The 23,535-nt window shown below is 39.6% G+C and overlaps 1 protein-coding gene across 4 annotated transcripts in view; it reads left to right on the top strand.

Annotated features, from left to right (window-relative positions):
* Positions 1-23,535, top strand: part of KDM5A (lysine demethylase 5A) — a 51,180-nt gene that overhangs the window by 16,978 nt on the left and 10,667 nt on the right. For 3 of the 4 annotated variants that reach the window (XR_012586611.1, XM_074583748.1, XM_074583772.1), the window contains exons 9-24: positions 1,555-1,674; positions 2,768-2,926; positions 4,418-4,599; positions 6,397-6,559; positions 7,379-7,498; positions 8,729-8,923; positions 9,036-9,217; positions 9,486-9,610; positions 9,863-10,013; positions 13,024-13,141; positions 16,362-16,717; positions 17,211-17,349; positions 18,286-18,465; positions 19,980-20,141; positions 21,145-21,696; positions 22,496-22,639. Coding sequence is in view for 3 of the 4 variants with exons in the window: in XM_074583748.1 (XP_074439849.1) it covers positions 1,555-1,674; positions 2,768-2,926; positions 4,418-4,599; positions 6,397-6,559; positions 7,379-7,498; positions 8,729-8,923; positions 9,036-9,217; positions 9,486-9,610; positions 9,863-10,013; positions 13,024-13,141; positions 16,362-16,717; positions 17,211-17,349; positions 18,286-18,465; positions 19,980-20,141; positions 21,145-21,696; positions 22,496-22,639 (3,048 nt within the window). In the remaining variant the exon portion in view is untranslated. The remainder of the gene's footprint in view (positions 1-1,554; positions 1,675-2,767; positions 2,927-4,417; positions 4,600-6,396; positions 6,560-7,378; positions 7,499-8,728; positions 8,924-9,035; positions 9,218-9,485; positions 9,611-9,862; positions 10,014-13,023; positions 13,142-16,361; positions 16,718-17,210; positions 17,350-18,285; positions 18,466-19,979; positions 20,142-21,144; positions 21,697-22,495; positions 22,640-23,535) is intronic. The other variant, XM_074583757.1, reaches the window with a different exon arrangement.

Here is a 23,535-nt window from a genome sequence, read left to right as displayed (position 1 = left end):
GTAGGATTCAGAGGAAGAAAGTTTACCGTTTCTAAATCTTTAATTTTGTGACTGGCTTTAACTTTTTAGACCATGTTTTTTCCAAAAGGGGCAGTCACACGCTCATGTGTATATGCTTATTTCCCCCACATCCCTCACACCCTTCCTGGCTGTGGGTTTCTGCTGTTTTCTTTATGGTGGTGTATGAATAGTTGTGCAGCCCCATAATGAGGTGGATCAGCTCGCTGCTCTCTAACCCTTCACCAAGGGAGATTAGGTGGTCAGATGAACTCGGGCAAATGCTGTTGTGAAAGAGGTGGAAATTCATAGTTACAGGCAAGGAAAAAGATGCAACTAACCCTTGGGGCCACCGCTCGCAGTGTGGATTAAGTTGCTTGTTTATTGTTCCCTTAAGAGAGAGCAATAAAGGAATATTAGCAAACTACAGCAATCCAATGTGAAGGTAATTTAGAGAATATAGTAGTAAATATAGTGATTGCAGTGGCTTAAGAATATGGAAACTCACAAGAAATTTCAGTACTACTACTACAGGGACAGGGATATGTTGTCCCCAAGAAAAAATAAGCGTGTGCAGGGACAAAATCAGGAAAGTTAAGGTACCAAATAGGTTGTTACTAGCAAATGATACAGAAAGTACTTGAAAAATTCTGGAAATACATTGAAAGTAAGAGGAAGAAAGGGAAAAAACATCACTCTATTATGTAATAGAGAGTAAACAAATAATAGCAGAAAGATATTTGAAATGCTTAGTAGTGGTTTTTGCCTCCATTTTTACTTTAAGTGTTAATTGTGCATAGATGCTTAATGTAATGTTAATAGCAGAGTGGTGGAACAGAAGGCAGGAAGAATAGGGTAAGGGCTTTTCGTATGTATTCAGGTCAGCATTGTTTGACAGTGTTTACAGATGTTGTAGATTCTCTGTTGCATGCTCCTTTTAAGAATTACTTTGATAAATGTTGGACATAGTCTAAGGATAGTTCCTCTTGAAGAAAAAGAAACTATTGATCTTGAATTCCTTTCCAGTCCTGTTTCTTTATGATTGAGGAGCTGACTATCAGATACTTCTATGTCATGTTTATGTTCAAATATGTCTTGTGTATATATAAACATTGTGTTGGATAGATACAAAGGGGCTTAAAAAGATGCTGTAGAAATGGGTGGGGAGAGTAGCTGAAATGTGAACTGGTATTTTTTGCACTCGTGGGATGATGCAGGTGCTTGAATCCAGTGTGTCTAAGAAATGTCTCATGGTTGTCTAAGCATCTTGTGTGCTGTCTTACTCTTTGGCTGGCAGCAGTAGATGATGAAACTTAGTTTTGGATGGGAAAGCAGAAGTGTGTAGCATTGGGGTTTACCGTGTTAGATTAGCTTCTGTACAATTAATTCTGTTCTGTTTCCGCTATGGTAGGACTTCCTTAGCTGAGAAGAGCACTCAAAACTGATAGCTTACTGTGTTTGGTTAGGACTTAGGTGGACACTAGGGTGTTTTTGCTAAAAACTTAACTATGTCATAATCTGCTGCAGGGAACAATATTTTTATGTTCTGTCTCCTAGGAATGCAACAAACCCCGTGAGGCCTTTGGATTTGAACAAGCTGTCAGGGAATATACTCTCCAGAGCTTTGGTGAAATGGCTGACAACTTCAAGTCTGATTATTTCAACATGCCGGTCCATGTGAGTTTCAACTTTTGTTGTGATTCCTTGTAGGGGAAAAAGAGAAGAGGTTTCAGCTGATCCTGGATTTTTGCTGAGGCATCTTAGCTTTGTTTAAAGAGGCACCATAAGCTTCAAACATGTAAACAAATGATTTAGCTTTCTGGCATCTGGTCTCATTTTAACTTCATTTCACCCTTTTTATGTGATGGACAGATAGCTTTATTACTTGTTAGGGTATATGTGATTGGCTGTACTCTAGTACAGTTGTTCCCCTTTTTGATTAATTGAACCAAGTATCTTGTTCTTGTTTGGCAAGAGGGATCTTTCTCCTGCCGTTCCTATGGCTTTTGTCAGCTTGTTCAGGGGATAAATCCTTATTTTCCTCCCTGTTGTAGTCTTTGCTTGTAGACATGTCCATAGAGTGAGTGAGTCTGATAATCAGGGGCTTTTTTGTTCTGCATCTCGGCAGCATTTTTAAAACTAGCATTTCTGCTTTGGCACACTTCCACGATTCCACTGTACTGTAGACTGCTCCTGTAGACCGCATGCAGCCCCAAGCTCCTTCTCTCAGCGTTCTTTGGACATTCTTGCTAAAGCTTCTACCTTTTAAGGACTCCAATTTATTATACAACTTTGGGACACTGAACAAAGCTTATTTTACAAATAAGCTTCACAAATAAATGCATATAAGTAAGAGTTGTGACAACCTATATGAAGACTACACTCTTGAACACAATTCTTTATCTGAATTTCTTTACTGTTACTCAGATGTTGTGGTCATTATCCTCTGAAATAATTTGGAATTTGCATGCTATTCATTCTGTTTGTTGCTTGGCTTTTGCTGGCTGTCTCCTCCCCGTCTTTTTAGCTGTACTTGTGGTAACCCCATCTCTTTTTTTGTTCCGTCCTTTATGATGTGGCATCCTATTTCTGTTACATTGCAGGCACTACTAAGGAATACAGACCAAACTGTATGCCTTTGAAGAGATGGAGGAGAGAGAGGGAGTGGCCTCGGTGTTTGAAAATTCATGGGGGATTAGTAATGATTTACTGTTTGAAGGATAACTTTTATGATGGGTCTTATCTGCACGTAATTCTTATCTGCTTTCAGATGGTTCCCACTGAGCTTGTAGAAAAAGAATTTTGGCGACTGGTGAGTAGCATAGAAGAAGATGTCATTGTGGAATATGGGGCTGATATATCATCCAAGGACTTTGGAAGTGGCTTCCCAGTGAAGGATGGCCGACGAAAGCTGATGCCAGAGGAGGAGGTGAGGAACAGGATACGCAAACTGACCACATTCTTTGCTCTGCATAAGATTTCACATTAAGAATTTAGGTCAGAAATCAGTGTGGGTTTTTTCATGAAGAAATTGCTTAAGGCTTTTGCATGCATTTAACATTACTTTTGAGCAGGGCATTAATCTGATATTTTAGGTTCTTTTACAGATCTGGTTGCTGATAGCTAAGCTGCTTTTCATGATTTAAGTCACACCTGTTTTTTATCACTTAATCTTAGCAGGCAAAGATGTGCAAATTGTTACAGTATGTCTAAGTATGAGGAGACCAATAAGATTTTTTTTCTCGTTCCAAACCTTTTGGTTATTGAGTTAGCTACAGAAACGTGATTCTGACCTCCTTAGGAGGTTCATAATAGGTAAACCAAACTAATTTGATTTAGCTTGTTTCTCTGACTGTGAGAATGAAAAGATGTAGATACAGCATTCTATTACAGAAAACTTTATAAAAAACATCTGGTAAGTATGTTACCTGTTTTGACTCAGACCTTACTGTAGCATATCAATTTTCTGGATGCTTATATGTCTGAATACAGACAAAATGAGAGTAAAGGTGTGGTTTTGTGATTACATAGCTGCAAATCAATTTATACTGCTCACTGGAAGAGGTAATTCTGCTCACTATTGTCTACCACCTGTACCTGCACCTTTCTACCTGTGCCTTTGTTGCTGCAGTAATTGTGTAGCTGCTTAGTGAGTCAGAACTGCTTGTTGATCTATTTGTATGAAAGTAGTAAGTTTAAAAAAACATTTTCTAGCCAGATCACTTAAGTCATCTGGCTCACTTCATTGTCTTACAGCACTAGAGCAAAGGAAACAGTAGGAACAGCTGAGCTGAGGGTGCGACCAGTCCTTTCAGCAACTATGGGATATGCCTTGAATGACTGAATCTGTGCTACAGGTTTTTTTTAAGGTGGAAAGTAGACTAGTATTAAAGCACAGTAGTGAGCTTTTAAGGCAGTCTGTTTGAATTCTCATTTTTCATACAAACTGTGTATATTTGAAATTAAAGGTGGGATTGGTTAACTGGTGGTGCTGTCTTCTCAAAATGAGTGTGTAGGAATTTCTTCTCCAGAAAACTTTCTAAAGTTATCCTATTTTATTGAAGACTTCTATCTTTTGTTCCTCTACTAGTGTTGCTGGTATTTTGTTCTACCAGGAAAGCATGAAACCTATAAACTTTGAGGTAAAAAAAAGTCAAAGTCTAAGTGCATAAGCCTTAATCTGACTAAGATAGGCTATGTATGTTGAAATACTAGGACTTGCCTTGAATCTTAGTCTGATTAATTGCTGACTAAGGTATTTAAGGAATTATTTCCTAGTTTTGATGCTTCATTGTTGCAGAATGTTACCCACTGTCTATTGCAGAAATGAATAGGCTGACCTCTTCCTTTGTACTTTCCTTTTCTGGAGTTGGTGTCCTTATTTTCTGATTTGTACAGAATTTTCTCTTTTTTTTGGCAGGATTATGCGCTTTCTGGTTGGAACTTGAATAACATGCCAATTCTAGAACAGTCAGTCCTTGCTCACATCAATGCAGATATCTCTGGCATGAAGGTTCCTTGGCTGTATGTAGGGATGTGCTTCTCCTCCTTTTGCTGGCATATTGAGGATCACTGGAGCTATTCCATCAACTACCTGCACTGGTATGGACACTCCTTTGTGCATCTACCTTATACTGCCTTGTATGCCATTAGTAAATTTGTAGTTCTACTTGAAAACGCTTGTGCACACCGATGTCATTTTTAAACCAAAAAAGTAAATGTGATGATCAGTCCATATTCTTAACTGAAGCTCATTAAAAGAGTATACAGATAGTGTTTTAATACCTTCAGTATTTTTCATTAACTCATTAAATAATCCTGTGTTGACAAAATCCTGTGTTGCCAAATGTCACTGTAAAATCATGCTTTACAGGCTCACATCTTTTTTAAGAAAACTTTTGATTTTGAACTGAGTTACAGTTCACCAGTTCACTGCTTTATGACTTAAAGTTGATATGCCCCTATGCTGGCAATGGAGGCTGCTCCTATTGGCTCACACAGGCATCAGAGCTGACAGTTCAGCAGCAGATCTATGTATGCACAGGAATTCAAGAGAAGAGAAATTTGAAGAGGAATTCTGACTTTCAGAAGCATCCTGGAAGCGTTCTGGTGTTCGGCTCTTGGGTTTGAAAAGAAGAATCATGACAGATTAGCTACTTGCATTGTAGTTTTCTCAGTTCATCATGCTCAGTCACGGTGGATGCAGCAGGGGGGAAGGAAGGGGAATCTGCAGGAAGCACCCCTTTAGAATAGGAAGTTTGTAGTACATCTGGTAAGGAAGAGTTGATAAATTTTAGACCGTGATTGCACGCTTTTGGAGAAGCATGTTTGCTAGTAAGATCTGACACACAGGCTCAAGAGGGGGATTAATTTATTTTTTTTAGAGTTCAGTTACTGTCCTCAGCATGCTATTAACTAGATCAGTATGTGAAGGTTTTGTGTTAGCTGGTGAATTCCAACAGCCCAGATAGTTCTACTAGGGTTTACTAGCTGTGTCCTGCCAGCAGGTGTCACTGAAGCCTGTAGGAACCACACAAAACGCTGCACTATTCCTCTTTTAACTTTCAGGATGGCTGGTGACAGATTATTAATACAGTTAAATAGTGCTATGTAAATAGCTTCAGACATTTCAGCAGAATACTGCTTGTACTCCTTAATAAAATAAAATTTAAAAATAAACCCCAGCACTATAGATTCTAGATCATTACAATTTATTTTGGTTAAGGCTGGTCTGGAAGGACTAGAATAATATGTTCTCAGGTAACTTTCTGTTTAGTTTTGGTCTTGTTAATCTCATTCTTCCCTCATACTTAACTAATTCATATTTTTAGGTATTTTTTTTTATCTTAAGAGTCCAGTGGACCACTGGTTTTCGGTAACTGGTTATGCATATTTGAAGGATTGCTTATATTTGGTTTCACTCCCTGGTGTTTTATTCTTTGCACTTCTGCTTAGCTGGTATACTATTCCATTGGTTTCAGACATAGGACTACTCCAAGCCTAAAGAAGTGAGTGGAGGAGTACCATGATCTCTTTTCTCTTAAAGAGTAGCTGTGATGGCCAAGGTTTTGTTTGTTAATCTTTCTTCTTCCTAAAGGAAAATGACTGCCCATTTCATGCCTTTAGTGCATGGTAAATCACAATTATCTTCCATGTTAGGCTTGTCATGGCAAATCTGTCAGGTATGTGGAGAATTGTGTTGTAGTATAATTGATTTTTCAGTTTAGAATGATAAGTTCTGAAGAAGACGGTTGTTGGTTAAAGGCTTTTTTGTGTCTATGTGCAAATTACTTTGCTTGTGTGGACAGTGGTGCTAGATTTAAGGTGTGCTTTGTCGTTGGGTGGCACTGTTACTTTTCTTTAAGTAATGTGTTTACTGCTGTGGTTGTGTTTTGTTAGGGGAGAGCCGAAGACGTGGTATGGTGTGCCCTCTCATGCAGCAGAGCAGCTAGAGGATGTGATGAAGGAATTGGCTCCTGAGCTATTTGAATCCCAGCCTGATCTCCTGCATCAGCTGGTCACTATTATGAACCCCAATGTGCTGATGGAACATGGTGTACCAGTGAGTAGCACATGAGCATTTTTTACAGAAGTACTCCTATGTGCTCTCTTTTTTTCATTCTGTGCCAGATTTGCGTAACAATTGTTTGCTAAAAGTCTGAAGAATTTTTATGGTGGACATTTGCATATTCAATTCATTAGTTATGGAGTGGGTTTTTTTAAAGCTATTTTCTAGAATCTTCTCTAGACTCACCATGAAGTTCAAATTATATCAGAAATGAGCCAAGATTCTTACATAAAATATCTTATAGAACAAGTGTACATTATGTGTTAAATTTCATTTTTAATTAAAAAACCCTGCCATGGCAGCAAGTTTGTCTGTGAAATGGTTTTAATATCTTTTGACAGTGAAGTACCTATCAAGTGTTCTGTAGAAATCTCAGCTTTATTAACTGGTTTTCTGACCAAACATAACTGACTGCAGACCTTCAAGCAGCAGTCACTGTCTTTTGCTTTTGTCTTAGGATAAATTGCTTATCTGGCAAATATCCCAACAAAGCAAACCATAAACTATTTCCAGAAGCTTTTGCACTTTGTGGTGTGATGGTTGAAATGATGATAGAGAAACATCCCTTATGGGATTCATAAAGAGCATTTTCAACTGTTGGCTTATATATTTAGCCTTTTTGAGTAAGCCTTGAGGCTGAGGATTCAGTTTAAGAAGACAGAACCAATCCTTACCAATTCTGGGGCAGCTGTTGCCTGTGGTGTTCCATAGGTAAAAAAAAAGTGGTGTTCAAATTTCTTGTAATTGTGTCTTAAGCTGTATTGCAAATTTCATCTTTTTTCTTTTCTTTTTTCCTTTATCCTCTTGTATTAGGTGTACAGGACCAATCAGTGTGCTGGCGAATTTGTTGTGACCTTTCCTCGTGCCTATCACTCTGGATTTAACCAGGGATATAACTTTGCTGAAGCTGTGAACTTCTGCACTGCTGACTGGGTGTGTTCTTTTGTGTATGTTTGCTATGTCTCTGCCAGGTCACCTTTGCAAGGAGAGCGTTAGCAACTTTCTTACCTGAAGAGTAGTTTTTTATGTTACGTAGTATGTTTTATGTTTATAGTTCCTGGTACATACAACAGTTAAAGACTGATGTGAGTTTCCATTGCACAAAATAATTTCGATAAGCACATAATTTTAAGCAGCTTCAAATTGAAACTTTGGCCTGTGGCCTTCCTTTTTAGGTATAGATTTAACCAAAAAGTGACATCTCGCAATACCTTTAGCTAGTATTTGTGGTGCCTCTTTCTGAATTTGATACAGATTAATGTAGTGTTTTGAGCAGCTGTTGTCATGTGAATGTTGGAGGTAGGCATGTAACAGTCTTTTGTTCTCCTTTTGTGCCAGATCATTGCACCTTTTAATCATATCAGTGCTTGTTCTAAGAGTCATGCCACACCAGAGCATAGCTTGTGTGGATTCTTCAGTAAGTTGTCAAAAGTGTGTCCTATCGCTATCCAGGGTTTACAGTTGGAAATTGAGATCTCATCCCTGGTTTATCTATCTCTAACTTCTGTTTTGTTATGTTCAAATAGGAATTCTAGACCTTAATCAGAGAAGGTTATTCATTCATCAGAGAAACTGTCTGCAGGATTGGAAGTGTCTCACTTTTCTTCTTTTCACCTGTGCTCGTGATGTAATCTGCGTATAGCCTCTGTGAAAAACTGCTAAACTCACACTAGCCACATGAAATTTCCTTTGCTTATGCAAAATGTAACCAAAAATCTGTGTATCAAATTCATCTACCATTTTGTGGTTTTTGCTTTAAAAGGGACAAAATGAATGGTATTAATTTTGGCTAACTCTAAGCATCTTGTGTTAAATGTCTAAGTTCAAGCATAGTAGTATCTAGAGGACAATACAGTCACCTTAGCATAGACCAGATGACTTCCTTTTGGTGCCATTTTCTTTCCACTGAAAGTAAAAAGAGCTTAGGACAGCTCTTAAACTTCTGTCTGAAAATCAGACACATAAGGTTATGGCAGATCCTGCCCCAGCATGGATATCCTCTTTGTCATCACCTGTGACATGATTTAAGGCTGTTATAATTGACTGTGCCCGATAAGATACAACTCTCTTTTGCCAGGTTTTGTCAAAGGAAGGAAGGTGGGAGCTAAGAGATCGTCTTGAAATGTCTTTTCCCAAAATGATAGGTGGTGGTTTTTTTTGTAGCTTCCCATTGGACGTCAGTGTGTGAGTCATTACCGAAGGCTGGGACGTCATTGTGTTTTCTCCCATGAAGAGCTGATCTTCAAAATGGCCGCGGATCCAGAGTGCTTGGATGTTGGGCTAGCTGCCATGGTCTGCAAGGAGATGACTCTAATGATAGAGGAAGAGACACGGTTAAGGGAGTCTGTTGTGCAGATGGTGAGTAATAAGGCAACTCTCTTAGTTTGCTTGCAAAAGGAGTTTGGCATCCCCCTCCCCCCACCTGGATTAGAGTTTTTAGCAAGTGTCAATCTTTTTTTTTTTTTGTTAGGGAGTTTTGATGTCTGAAGAAGAGGTGTTTGAACTGGTTCCAGATGATGAGCGTCAGTGCACAGCTTGCAGAACCACGTGCTTCTTGTCAGCTCTTACATGTTCCTGTAATCCTGAGCGTCTGGTGTGCTTATACCATCCGTCTGATTTATGTCCATGTCCCATGCAGAAGAAGTGTCTAAGGTACACAGGATTTTTTTTCCCCTACTTTTCTTCCGTATCCAGTAGTTTGCTGGAGACCAGTGACCAAATACAACATTTGGCTACACTTCTCTCTTCCTTTATGGAGTATTTTTATCCTCTTTGCTTGTTTCTTCGTTCCAAGGCAGCAGGTATTATATATGTTCTGTCTTTCTGGCCCTGTGGTAGCTGGAAAAACTCAATATAAGCAATATGCTGGCTTTTGTATGGGCATTAATACTCTTTCTGAATTTTCTTTCTGTATTTCCAGGTACCGGTACCCACTAGAAGACCTTCCTTCTTTGCTATATGGAGTGAAAGTTAGAGCACAGTCTTATGACACTTGGGTCAGTAGAGTTACAGAGGCTCTGTCTGCCAATCTCAACCACAAGAAAGGTCAGACTTCTATTGTTCGTAGTAGGATGTCCTGAAACTCCTACATTTGTTCTGTGTTCTCATTTAATGAGAGAAACACTGTGTATTGTTTAGTGGAAAAAAGAAATTAGCTCATCTGAGAGTGTAATGCAACTCATCATTGTGTGTTTCAAATTGAATTAGCCTGTTGGAACCTTGGTTGAAAGCCTTTGAAGCAGTCTAAAATATCTTCTTTTTTTTTGTATACAAATTATTTATATACTGTTATTACAGATGTGATTGAGCTGCGAGTAATGTTGGAGGATGCTGAAGACAGGAAATATCCAGAGAATGATCTTTTCCGGAGGCTCAGAGATGCTGTGAAAGAAGCAGAGACCTGTGCTTCAGTAGCACAGCTGCTTCTGAGCAAAAAGCAAAAACACAGGTAGGACGGGCATTTTTTCAACAGTTTCCATCTGTCTGGTTTGTTGCTTGATTGGACCTGGAAATGTAAGAACCCTGAGGTCTCTTGATGCCTACTAACTTCTCTCAGTGTTTCCTGCTCTTAGTGCTGTGACTCATTGAGAGGTAGGGGAGGTGGATACAGTGACACAAAGGGATGAAAAAGTGGACCTGGTCGGAATGTGTTAAACATACTGTTTCCAGCTGACTCATGTACTAAAACATGAAATGCTTTGGAGAAGTTGTGTGTTTGGTTGCTGATCAGGTATTTCTCTGAATGTGCAGCAGAGTTGTAAGGAAAGGCAACTAGAGGAAAAAATGTAATGAAGCTAAGTCTTGACATGAATGTGCGTATTTTGGGTAGCGTGGCTAAGTCCATAACTTACAGCTATGGAAAGAAAATATGTTAAAACATTGGATTGCAAAGCAAAATGCTTGAAAAGTAGGAAATACCAGTTGTGGTTGGTGAGGCAAGTGCAGTTGTATCTTCTGGTACAGCATTTCTCAAAAGTATTTCTAATTTTGCCAGCTGTTCTTAAGTTGCAGAATGCATTGTGATGCTGGTGGAGTTACTGGAAGATGCAAAGGAAATGTGTCTTGCCAGCATTGACTGGGACAAAAGGATCTTGGGGAACAGAGTGGTGGAGAGAGCAAAAACAGTCCATAGTTTGAGGCAGTCGTCTTCTACTTGTGAAGGACCATGGGAGGCAGTGAGGTGTTGCTGAGAAGTAGTGTCTTGCCTCAATGACTTCTGGCAGTTTAGACTCCCTTAGTTCTTTGTGTTGCCTCCTTGCCTGTGGCTGCCTCAGTGTTACTCTGTCCCCTGCTCCTACCTCAGCAATCTGCTGGATGTGTCCCCTTGTCCTGCTGTCATGAACGTTCAGCAGCATGTTCTTCTTTCTCTGCTATGTATTCCGTGCACTGAATAAAAGTCCCATAGAAAAGAATTTGATCAGTTGACCGTAATTCTTGTGCCAGCAGTTGTATGGTAAACTTTTATAGCTTACATTTCCTCAAATTTGGCTTTGTAGTTGGTTGGTTTTTTGCATGTGTTGTTTTTGTGTATAACTTAAGGCTTTTCAAGGGAGAGAGTAAAGAGTAAATACCTTGTTAATTATAATACTCAACTTTGCTACACAGAACATAATGCATGTCATAATTGCTTGAATTTGAACACTGAAATGTTAGAGTTACACCATAGATCCAAGTATAATACTTGATGTAATTGGAAAGCTATTATAAAATAGAGAAGCGTTTTTGCTGTATTTGAAGGGGAAAGAAGGCTCTCCTGTTTGGTTTTTATTGCTTTTAGGATTCCACTACTATAGATGTATGGTCACTTAGAACTGTGGTGTGGGTGAGGGAAGCAATGCTACAGGGGTCACATTGCTGTGTTCCTAGTGAAGTTTAGTTATTTTGGTAGGTCCCAGCTGTTCCTGGTGTTGCTGCTTCCTCCTCCTCTTCCTGCTGTTGGCGCATGTAAGCCTTCTCTCAGCACACTTGCTGTCACTTAATTGTTTGGTGGATTTCCAGCACTATCCCAAGAAACACAAGGGGTAGAAAGATTTGACAACTTTGAAAAGTGTGTCTGATCTAAAGCTGAAAGGAGTTCCATGGTGGAAAAAAAAAAAAGGAATTGTCTATACATCTGAAGGCTATTGTATGCTAAATAGCAATATGTTACAAAATGGAGGTTTGAGAAATATTTTGAAACCTCGTTGGTGAACAGTGGTAAGAAATTTAAACGCAGAGGTCACTCTCAGCTTCTTTAACATTTATGTTCAAATTTAATACATTGAGAAGGATCACATTTACACAAAGGAGCAGGTTATTAAAACTGAGTGCTCAAACAGAACAATTCGGCAGGGATTAAAGCAGCAACAAACTCATGGTCAAATGTAGCAAAAGAAAATCTTATCCCTTATGCATCTGATCATATATAAACCTGAAAAATAGGTAATGCGTAGCTGTGAAGCTCTTTCCCCACTGCGGAAGGTTGGGAGTTTTCCATAGGCGGGGGTAGTTTTGTCTTTTCGCGCAGCATCTCATGTTGTGGCAGTCCATGGTTGGCCTAGGGGCGGAATGCCAATGCCATGTTGCAAAGAGTGTCTCCTCCCGCAGTGGTGTCTTTTGGAGCGCAGCACCCCATTCACTCTCACGTAGGAGTATTGGAGGCACAACAGTCAGAGCAAGTCAAAGCCTGCAGTATTCTTTTTTTCCCCTTTGAGTTTTAGATAGTGTGTAATTATATTTGATCATTAATCTGAATTTTATTCTTACAATTATATTTAAGTCCATAGGTTGAAAGATTGGATTTTGTTTTTAATGTTTCTATAGTAATAAAATGTAGATTCATTAGCAAGGAACAGCTCTTCAGTATTTAAAAATCTGTCCTGCTTGTGAAGTTGCTGTGCCTGTCAGTGATGTGTATACCAAGTGTTTAATTTGTGCAGTGTGTCACTTTTAAGTTTTTTACTGCGTTCAGTGGGACTTGCTGCAAGTGATACTTAATGGAAATATCTTTGCAGAACATGTCCTACTTGGTAGCAGTATTTCCTCTTGCAAGGGTTTCAGCAGTTCTCTGGCTGCAAGCGAGTGTGCTCTAGGAAATAAGACTTCTTTTCAGAGCTTATTGCTGTTACATACCTGAGACATCTTGTCAGTGCATGTCATAGCAGTCAACTTCTTGAGCTGCCTGAAGCAAGCTTTTTGGGCTATGTTCTTCTACCTGTTTGGAACAAACCCAATTTGAAAATCATCTAGACATTCCTACCTCTGAAAAGCAGGGTAAATTCACTTGAAGATGCTTAGAGGAGTTACATTAAATTTAGTTTGCAAGATTTTGGAATTCTTGTGGAGCTTGATTTTTTTTTTTGAGTTCAAGCGGTGGAGTGTTTTTTGTAACTTCTCAGTAATCTTGATAGCTTTCAGTCACTGGGAGTAAATCATCATCGTTCTCACGTAATATTGTTTAATTATGTCCATTCATACAGCAGACAGAGCCAAGATAGTGGAAGGACACGGACCAAGCTAACTATGGAGGAGCTCAAAGCATTTGTACAGCAGTTGTTTAGCCTGCCCTGTGTTATCAGCCAGGCCCGACAAGTAAAGGTAAGTTTGCATCTGCTCCTTGGATACGTTGTTAGTGTTATCCTCTTTACTTTTTCTGGTTTGGGGTTTTTGGGGGGGTGGGTTGTGGGTTCTTAGTTTGGGGTGGTTTTTTTTTTGGGGAAACAGATAATATTGCCTGATGTAAAGGATGAAAGACTTTTTTTTTTTTTTTCCCCCTAAGAATGAGTGCTGCACTGCAGAGATGGATTTAATGGGGTGTTTCATTTCTAGCTTCTAATGTAAAGCAAGTAGTTGCTTTGTAGTTATATCTGTGGCCTCAAGAAAGGAAGTAAGATACTCTGGATACATCTAGCTCAGTGTCTACCTGCTTTACTGGGTAATCTTGCTGTTGTCATTGAAGTTTTGCTGATGATGTGTTGCTGTCTGTCCATAGTGGAATGGTAACACGTATTTCCTGCTCGTTTTCCTGCTCATTTGCAACATGTCTCAAAGTGGGCAACGATGGCATTTGTACTTTTCTGCTGGTGTAGTCATAGCAGCTGAATATGACGTAGGGCTCAATTTGGTAGCCTGAGCATGGATATCTAGTGACCTGTGAGATGCTCTAAAGTATTCCAGCTGGCCTCCATTACTGTTCTGGAAGAATACCCTAGCTCTCTTTGTGGCAATCTGAGACAGAGTGGGGTATTGCACATGGCAGTCAGCGTTTAGGCAATGGAACAGGGCGCTTTACTTGATTATGCATACACTTTTTAAGGTACCCGTTGCAGTGGACGTGGTCAGATGTGGTGGTCTCACTGTAGCTAAATCAAGATAAAGGGTCCTCCCCACCTGTCACTGTCCAGGCGGCCCAATTTTCTCTTTCTGAACCAGTTACTCTTATTCCAGCATCTTTAATGCTATCTGTAATGGTGGAATTTGCAGGTAAATTGTACCCTTTATATGTTTTGGTAGAAACTTCTGAAGGTTATATTGGTGTGCTGCTTCAGGGGAGAGGGAAAGCAGTACCACATTGGCAACTGTTCAGTAAATACTTCTCAGCCTTCCTTTCTTGGTTGCAGCCCCCTTAATCTGTATGCATGGCCTGCATTTCTTGTCCTTCATATATATCTTTTCACCTGTCTTTGAATGAATCTAGACTAATAAGTAATCCAGATCATACTGATTCCTCTGGCTGCTATTATCATTTATCACTCTGGCAGTCGTATCATAGCAAGTGTTTTCAGCAGTAATCTTAATTTGTTTCTGTGTCACTGATGATGAAATGCTAAATAGTGTTTCGCCTACTAACTAACTTCTGGAAAACTCCTTCAAGAAACACCCTTAATAAATAAAGATTTTCTACCTTGAGAAATGGTTCTTAAGATGCATGTTAACCGTTTATTAACCCACATATTCTGTGCTGATACAGTTTTAAGAAGAATGGTCTATAGTGCTAGACTGAGGTCCTAAAATTATAAACATTACCAAACATATGATAGATACTGGTGTTTAAGATATCATTGTTGATATCATGGAGAGACTTTATATTAGACTTTATTCTTGTCTTTGATACTGGCATGCTGTTGCTGAAAACAGGTACCTTCAGAAAACTATAGAACTCCAGGATACGGATTTTCCAGGCCTGTTGACTCTAATCTTTATCCTTCAAAGATGTCCTTTAATGTGTTTCCCAGCAGCTAATAGAGTGGAAAGCACGTTATCATCCTCGTAGGATAGGAAGATTTTACTACATTTCTTTCCAAATACAAACCAGAAATATTTACTAATATTTATTCATGAAATTTTATCATCATCTATTATTAGACCATTAAGGTTGTTCTCAAAGGAGTTCTGTTTCTAGTGTATTTAAAACCTGCTTCTAATTAAGACATAATTAGTAGATGACAGAGCTGAAGGCATACAGTAAACTCAACAGTATTAATTCCTGTTTTTGTCTTAAGCATTTTCACCCAGATAGTGTCTCTCATCTTCCCCTCCAGCCTTACGAAACTGGTTCTGTTAAAGTACTCTGTGCATGTGTATTGTTCTTGAAGCTTCAACATAATCACTAACCAATAAAATAAATATTATCACTTTACTGGTTACAAACCATAGTCTCTTAGTTTCTGAAAGAAGTCAGATGATGATCACTTATGCCGAAGCACTCACTAACTTTCAGCATGGCATTTGGCTTTTGGGTGCAATTATCCATTGTAATGAATTGCAAAATAATTGCCATGTTGGATGATGAGTATTTTCTAACACAAAAGGCATTATTAATTATTAAACAGTAATAACTTACTGTTGTCACAATGAAGCATTCAGCATATGTTCCCTAAATCAAAATCCTATAATGTGGATCTTGTTCTTTTTTGTAAATGCCTGCTGGTTTCCAGACACTCATGAAAAGCAGCATTAGACAAAAAGGACAGTAAACTAAGGGTTAGGAAATGCAGGGTTTGCTCCTCCTTGTGCCATTGACTTGCTATCGGAAATACCCATCTCTTTGTAAGAGACTCAGGAGTGAATCAATTGAGTATACTGATTGAATGTCCTTGAGTGAATCTCCTGCGGAGATTCTTTCCTGTCTGTTTGCTTTCTTTGATTCATTTTTTCATTGCAGTGCCAAAACATGAGGATGAGGACAACTGCAGCAGTGCAGTTGGATTTCTGTGAAATTGTCTCCTTTCATTAGAGGATTTTGCATTTTCATGTCTTTCCTTTTTTAGATAAAACCCAAGTGTGTTTAAGTAGAGGGACTCCTTTAGGAAATAGTAATTTAAAACCTGACCACTGTTACTTTAACGATCTTTTGGTATTCATGTCCTCATATAACTCTGGCTTTCCTCAGCATGTCGTGCTCTGTTGTGTATTACCATCGTTACTGTAATGCCCCTGACACTAGATTGAAGGAACAATCCTGTCTGCAGATTGTTTCCCCCCACTATTTTAAAATTAATGTTGACCAGGCAGTGCTTAATATTCTGTTTTGTTGGCAGCTGTAGTTAGTTGCAGTTGTACTATTTTAAGTGCAGAGTTTCATCCACCTAACGTGCATAGTGTATGGAACATTAGGCCAAATGAGTTTAGACGGTCTGTTATTTAATGTGTCAGACTTGATGGCTTGTGACAGACTAGCCGGCATTCCGTGTAGAAGCTCTGACTGATTATGTGATGATCACATACAAATTCGCAGCTGACTGATCCCTTGGTCAGCTCTCCCTTTTTATTCTGTGTGTGTTTTTTCCTAATTGATTTGTACTATATGTTACTTCAGAATCTGCTTGATGACGTGGAAGAATTTCACGAGCGTGCTCAAGAAGCTATGATGGATGAGATCCCAGACTCTTCCAAGCTGCAGGAGTTGATAGACATGGGCTCTGGCCTTTATGTAGAACTTCCTGAACTGCCAAGATTGAAGCAAGAACTGCAGCAGGCACGGTGGCTGGATGAGGTGAGGTCCACCCTCTTGGATCCCCAGAGGGTCACCCTAGATGTGATGAAGAAGCTGATTGACTCGGGCGTGGGCTTGGCACCACACCACGCTGTAGAGAAAGCCATGGCTGAGCTGCAGGAGCTGCTTACTGTCTCGGAGAGGTGGGAGGAGAAGGCCAAGGTCTGCCTGCAGGCCAGGTGAGTGTTCCTTTGCAAACTGTTCTTATAGATCACACACTTCAGGGACTCTTAGCCTCTGTTCAGGAGTGTGGTGAAGCTGTAGTTCTTTTTTGTACCTCCCAGCAGTTTGATTGCTCAAGAGTTGGAGTTGAGGTTGTTGAGTTGCAAAAGCGTTGATTCCCTGTCATGTTGCACAGTGGCAGGAGGCTGTGAGTTGCCGCTGTCTTTGCTATTCATCCCTTCAACAAAAAACACTGAGTATGCTACACAAGGTAGCTTCCTCGGTGTTAAGGAGTTCTGATGCTGTGCCCTTTTGAATTTGATTGTACAAAGTCCATCAGCTTTCTCACCTCTCCTGTTATTTGGTAGCAAGTAGCACCCTCCAAGAATAGAGCCGTGGTATCCTACACCGCAGCGTAGCGATGAAGTTGCATCACCAGCCTGTCAAACTTATGTCTTTAGTTGACTGGCGTTTTGAGACAAGGCTGGAATTGGGTTTTTCTTACTCTAGACCACGCCAAAGTATGATGGCTCTGGAGGGCATCGTGAATGAAGCAAAGAACATCCCTGCTTACCTGCCCAATGTGCTGGCACTGAAAGAAGCCCTGCAGCGGGCTAGAGACTGGACAGCCAAAGTGGAGGCCATTCAGGTAGGGGTTACAGCAGGGACTGGAATCTTCTGCTTGCGTCTTCTTATTTAGACATGATCTTTATTCCTAGCCCCTCTACTCGCAAAGGTGACCTGAAGGGAAACGTTACTATAGCTGTTAAATGTGCTTACTGTAGCTCGTGTGCTTGAATTTCTTTATCTTTTTGTGCTGCTGCTTCCCTATTGGCTATCCAGTTTCTGTTTCCCTTCCTTTGATGCATTTTGTGGGGGGATCTAAAAGCTGGCAGATTCATTGTGATAAAAATGTAACTCTCAAAGGGCTTTGGTGTTGAAACTGTTCTGCATACTGTCACTGGAAATACTTACCTGCAGTGGAATATATTCTGCTTACAGTTCTTCAGTTTTGGAGCTGGCTATAGAAATGGCGTGGGTTTTTTTGTTCTTCCCAAAATGGTGTAAGATTTAATAGTACTGATGACTGAAATTTTCTATCTGGAATAGGTGAAATTGTGAAATTGCTAGTTCAGTAGTTCCCCCCTTTTATTGCTCTACCCATGTAACTTGATCCATATGGGACATGACTTCTGTGATATTCCTAGGTGTTGATCTCTGGACTGCAGCTGCTGTTCTTGTATCAGATATTTGTTGGGAACTGAAGTGAGAATCCCAATTGATTTCACATCAGCCCCTGTACAACTCTCAGATACTGTAGCTTGCTGTTAAGCAGACAGCATTCGTGACAACCATCTAGAAATGAAATATTGTCTTGCTCTGTAAGACAGCTGGCCATGTCAGAATGGCTGTTAAAATAAAAACTCTTGAGAGAGTTTTTAAAATATCAGTAATATTGAAACTTCCTTTCCTTTCCTGTGGAACTCTCTTTTAGTCAGTGAGAAAATAGTGTATGGCTTGAAATTAAGCTAGCCACTGTTACAATGGTGGAATCGTTGGCTTAGAAAAATTTCTTTTACCTCAGAATGGAAGCAACTATGCCTACCTGGAGCAACTGGAGAGCTTGTCTGCCAAAGGCCGCCCAATACCCGTGCGTCTGGATGCCCTGCCACAGCTGGAGTCACAGGTAGCTGCAGCACGTGCCTGGAGAGAGCGCACGGGAAGAACCTTCCTGAAGAAGAACTCGAGCTACAGTTTGTTACAGGTGAGCAACAGGCACTTCTGTGTCAACCTTCAGAACCTGATCTTGATGGCCCTCCATGGTCTGGAGGGAACAGCTGGTTCAATTACAATAGATTACAGCTCCATTTGAGAATAGAATATAATAAAAAACTGCAGCTGTTCTCAGATTAAAAGAATGAAAAAGGCAAAAAGTCTGGCAAGTCATGTTTTACGTATAGATGCCCTCAACTGTTACTTTTGAAGAAATAGATTAAAGCTCTCCTTTTTGGGAGGGAAAGAAAAGGATGTCTGTCTGTAATTGTAGAAATGTAGGCCTGAAATGGACATAGAAGCTGTCTTTAATTGGTGAATGTTACAACTAGTTCCACTGCTTAGATTCTAAGAAAATAGATTAGATACTTTATACGCTGTGTAACTGTAAGAAAAATTAAGTCAGCTACTGTTTGTTTCACTTCAATGGATGTAGTCACTGTCTTTGTTTTAATAAAAATCATTCATGTGTGTGAAGATTTATCATATCTACTTGACAGGCTTCCCTTCTCTAGGGAAAACAATTCCAGTTCTCTCAACGCTTTCTTGTAGGCTGTATTTTTCATACTCTTATCTTGTTGCTATTCTCTGCGGTTTGTCTTCACTTTTAGCGTGATGTCCAAAACCAGACAGAATCCTCTCACTATGGCTTCCCTAGGGCCATGTGAAGTGCAATAATTACATCTTGTGTCTCAAAGGGGATACTGCTGTTAAATGTTTCCCAATGGGACCTGCCCCTATTGCAACATCATGTTGATTTTTGTTCGGATTATGATGCGCTGTAGGTCCAAATTTTTCTCTTCTGTATTTTTCTGCCTAACTAGTTATTTACTATATTCTGGTTTTGCATTTGACTGTTTTCCTAAATGTATTAATTTGAAATTTTCTATATTAAATTTAGTTTGCTAGATTTTGTGTTTAAGTATGCCTTCCAACTAATCAAGATGACTTAAAATTTAATTCTTTTCCTTAGAAATGCTTTGCAGGCTCACATGTTTGATACTAAAAGACTTATAGCATATTTTTAGTTTTGTTTCAGCCACCAAGTTGCTGATGTAAATATGAAATCATGACAGATCTTTAAGACTTGCAATTGATGAAAGCGCTTGAAGTGAATCTTATACTACTGGTATCTTAACTGTGTACAGTATTTCAGTTAGCTATATGTACTGCAACTTAATCTGAACAGATTTTGTAATTTAATTACGAAAACAGTGGCTTTTTGAGTTGACCTGCCACTTCACTGTGGTGCTGATTACATTCAAATTCCGTATGTATGAAATACTTGTATTGTTTTCTGTTTATTTCTCCTCTTCCTAGCATTAATTGACAGATATCAAAGGTGTTAGATTACTGAATATTTTTTGCTCTCTGGTGACTGTTGTAATGATTTTATTACAAGTTCTCATATATGTTCCTGAAATCATAACAACATTATAGATTAGAACTTTTTTCTGTTCTTGGCATCCTTAGCTCTGACAGTGTAAATTTTCTTGGTGGTTACAGGTTCTGAGCCCTCGGACTGATATTGGTGTTTATGGGAGCAGTAAGAATAGGCGGAAGAGGGCAAAGGAGTTGATGGAGAAGGAAAAGGAGAAAGATCTTGACCTGGAATCCCTAAGTGAACTGGAAGATGGGTTGGAGGAGGCCAGGGACGCTGCAGCTGTGGTAAGGAGCAATGAAAGATGGTGTCTCCTATTACGTAGGTTTGTCTCTGATCTGTATAGAAGAAACCTTATGGAAGAACTGATGAATTAATCTCACGGAGATGAATATCTCATAATACGATGTTTGACGCAAGAATATAGTTCAGCTTTAATTGCAGTGAAAGTAGAGAGAAGCACAGTTCAGAGTGTAAGTGCTTCTATTTAATATGTATTGGGCTACGTGTAAGACTTAAGTGCTCTTGGGTTAATATCTGTAGCTGTTCATCTAATATTATTAACATTTATTGAAATCAGATCAAAATAACGTGGGATGAGGCAGTACCAAGATGTATTAGGTTGATTTTGAGGGCAGTCTGTACATGCTTGGCCATAAAAACTGGACTGGAAGGGATGTTGTATTTGATTTTTTTTGTTGGGTGAATATTGATGCGGCTTATCAGAGGAATTTGCTGTCATCTGGCTGCCCTTTCTCCGGCAACAAAGAAAATATATGCAAACTCATTAATGTGGCTTGTACACAGTCTGTTTTACCTTAGTATGCTTTGTTATAGTTACTTGAATGGAGACACTGAGGAAATGCAAGCTGCTTCAGGAAGACGCGTGGTCATTCAGTGGCTCCTGGTGCTAAGTCAGTATTGAAACAATGCTCATCTGCATTGTCTTGGTACACAAATTAGATGGAACTGATTCTGACTTTTTTCCTGGAGTCAAAACCTGTTCTTCTGGTGGCCTTATGACAGATTTAATTATGAACTTCAGAAACTTTGTAGCTATGGAGATGGTTACCTAATGTTTACATAGAATCTCTGTCAGAAGGACTTAGGAGAGTAATGAGTGATTGAGGAGGAGGTATTTTAGCTAAACTTTTCATTAGATCAGGATTGCTAAATTTTGGGCTAGTTTAACTAGGAAGATAACTTCTTTTTTTCTTTTCCTGCATTACTAATACAGTGTGATGTCTTAGCTGTGAAGGTCATGAACTTTTTTTTGTCTTTGCTGGATAGGTGGCTATATTCAAGGAGAGGGAACAGAAGGAGATTGAAGCCATGCATGCTCTCAGGGCAGCCAACCTGGCCAAGATGACTATGGTGGATCGGATCGAAGAAGTCAAATTCTGTATCTGCCGCAAAACAGCTAGTGGATTCATGCTACAGTGTGAGCTGTGCAAAGACTGGTTTCATAGTGGCTGCGTGCCCCTTCCCAAAACAAGTTCTCAGAAGAAGGGCTCTAGTTGGCAGGCCAAAGAAGTGAAGTTTCTGTGTCCACTTTGCATGCGTTCTCGAAGGCCACGGCTTGAGACGATACTGTCTCTGCTGGTGTCCCTGCAGAAGCTGCCTGTACGGCTGCCAGAAGGGGAGGCATTGCAGTGCTTGACAGAACGTGCCATGAGTTGGCAGGACCGAGCACGGCAGGCTTTGGCCACTGATGAGTTGTCTTCTGCTTTGGCTAAGCTTTCTGTCCTGAGCCAGCGCATGGTGGAGCAGGCAGCACGAGAGAAAACGGAGAAAATAATCAGTGCAGAGCTACAGAAAGCAGCAGCTAACCCAGACCTGCAGGTAGGGATGTGGCTATCTTGTTCCTTACCATGCTTGTCCTTCTTCAGTGTGTTGAAATGCCATATCTTTCTTGGAGAAGCTTGGGGAAGAGGGGAGGGCAGTTAAAAGCTGAGAATTAGACGTATCAAAATTATTTAATTCAGTGCTCCTTAGCCTCAGGCTATGGCTGGCTTCAGTCAGTTACACGCTGCTCCAGGAACCGACGCGTTGCTTTGTACTCATTGTCAATAGCAACTGCTGAAGGTACTTGTAAGAAGCATTGGTTCGGATATAAGAGCTGTCTAAGGGCCTGAAGATGTGTAAAGCAGTGGTTACTTTGGTCTCCAAATGCTGTTTCCATCTTGACAGGACCAAAGGTCTCAATATTTATAATTTCTCATGGATTGTGATTCTCAGGCCTTTAGTGTCTTGTTAGTAAATCTTGGCAAGGGCTATAAGCAATCACTGGTGCTTTTATGGCTGACTCCTTCATCTTGAGATTGAGACCAGTAATCAGATGAAGCTGTGCTGAAGAAGCTTGTACCACCATAGACTATAATTTGGTAGCACGGAGCAGCAGTATATAGATCTTTCTCGTCACTATTATTCATAAACATGGAAATAAAATCTAATAGTACCTTTTCCTTGGATATTTCCCTATCTTTCTTCACATCTTGCTGTAACTAGGCTTTTCTATGACTGTCCAGGCAGTTATCCTCAGGCCAAAAGAACCGCTGTGTTCTTTGTTAGTAACTCAGCTTTTTTATAGACTTTACTGGAATTGTTGTTGTTTAATTCTCTTATTACATTTTCCTTTTAGGGACACTTGACTAGTTTCCAGCAATCGGCCTTTAACAGAGTGATAGGGAGTGTATCCTCATCCCCACGGCAGACTTTGGATTATGATGATGAAGAGACAGACTCTGATGAAGATATCAGGGAGACGTATGGCTACGACATAAAGGTAAGTAATCCAGTGTGGCTTGTCTGTGTGGAATTAATCCAGAGCACCTTTTTCTTTTATTAATTCAATGTATTTCAGAATATTTTTTTTTTATCTTGAGCTGTCTCTGCATATCCTGCTGGGGCTGCTGTTGCAGAAGAGGTACTTCTTGATTTTGTTTGAATGTCTCAGCTCTGGACTACTGGGAAGTTTTGTAATGTTTTTATTCAAAATTTCCAAATGTCCTGTGGTTGAGCTTCAAAAGGTGGGTTTTAGTGTTGAGGAAAAAGATACACCTCTCAAGGGATTTGTATTTATAATAACATAGAGGATGAATGTTGTCTCTATGCCCCATTCAGAGATACTATGAATCATAAATATGAGTAAGCGTCTATACGGAGAGCTCTTCAACAGTTTTGGCTACAGCGAAAAAAAAAAATCAGTCTTTGAAAACTGCATGCCCTGTTAGAAGTTTCCTGATGCCAGAGCTTCTTTCAAATTTTCATACCTTTCTAATCATTTAACCCTAATATAAAGGAGGTACATCTGTTCAACTTTGGATGTGTGGATATACTCAGGACTAGATGAATGGATCGTGTTGGAAATTTGTCTGGATTCATTTCAGAAATTGTAACTGGAGTTAGAATTTAAAAATATTTTAACTGTCATGAGAAAAGTCAATTGTATAGAGAGCCAAGTGTTCTCAGTGTGATGTAGTTCACTTCAGAACTTCTGAAATGTCCTTTTGATATATGTAGAGACAAAAGCAATGCCACTCTTTCTTCTTATGCAGTGGTTTCTTTTTAGTGATAGTGTTGTATCTAACTTAAAAGACAATGTTCACGTAAATTCTTCAAAGGCAGAATTTCTGGTTTATGAAGGGACAGCAAATTTTCCAGGTATGATTTGCCTCAGTC

This window comes from Larus michahellis, chromosome 1, assembly GCF_964199755.1.
Source record: "Larus michahellis chromosome 1, bLarMic1.1, whole genome shotgun sequence".
In the NCBI taxonomy this organism is placed as follows: domain Eukaryota; kingdom Metazoa; phylum Chordata; class Aves; order Charadriiformes; family Laridae; genus Larus; species Larus michahellis.
Note: the sequence above shows the minus strand (reverse complement) of the source record. Positions and strands in the feature narration are given on the sequence as shown.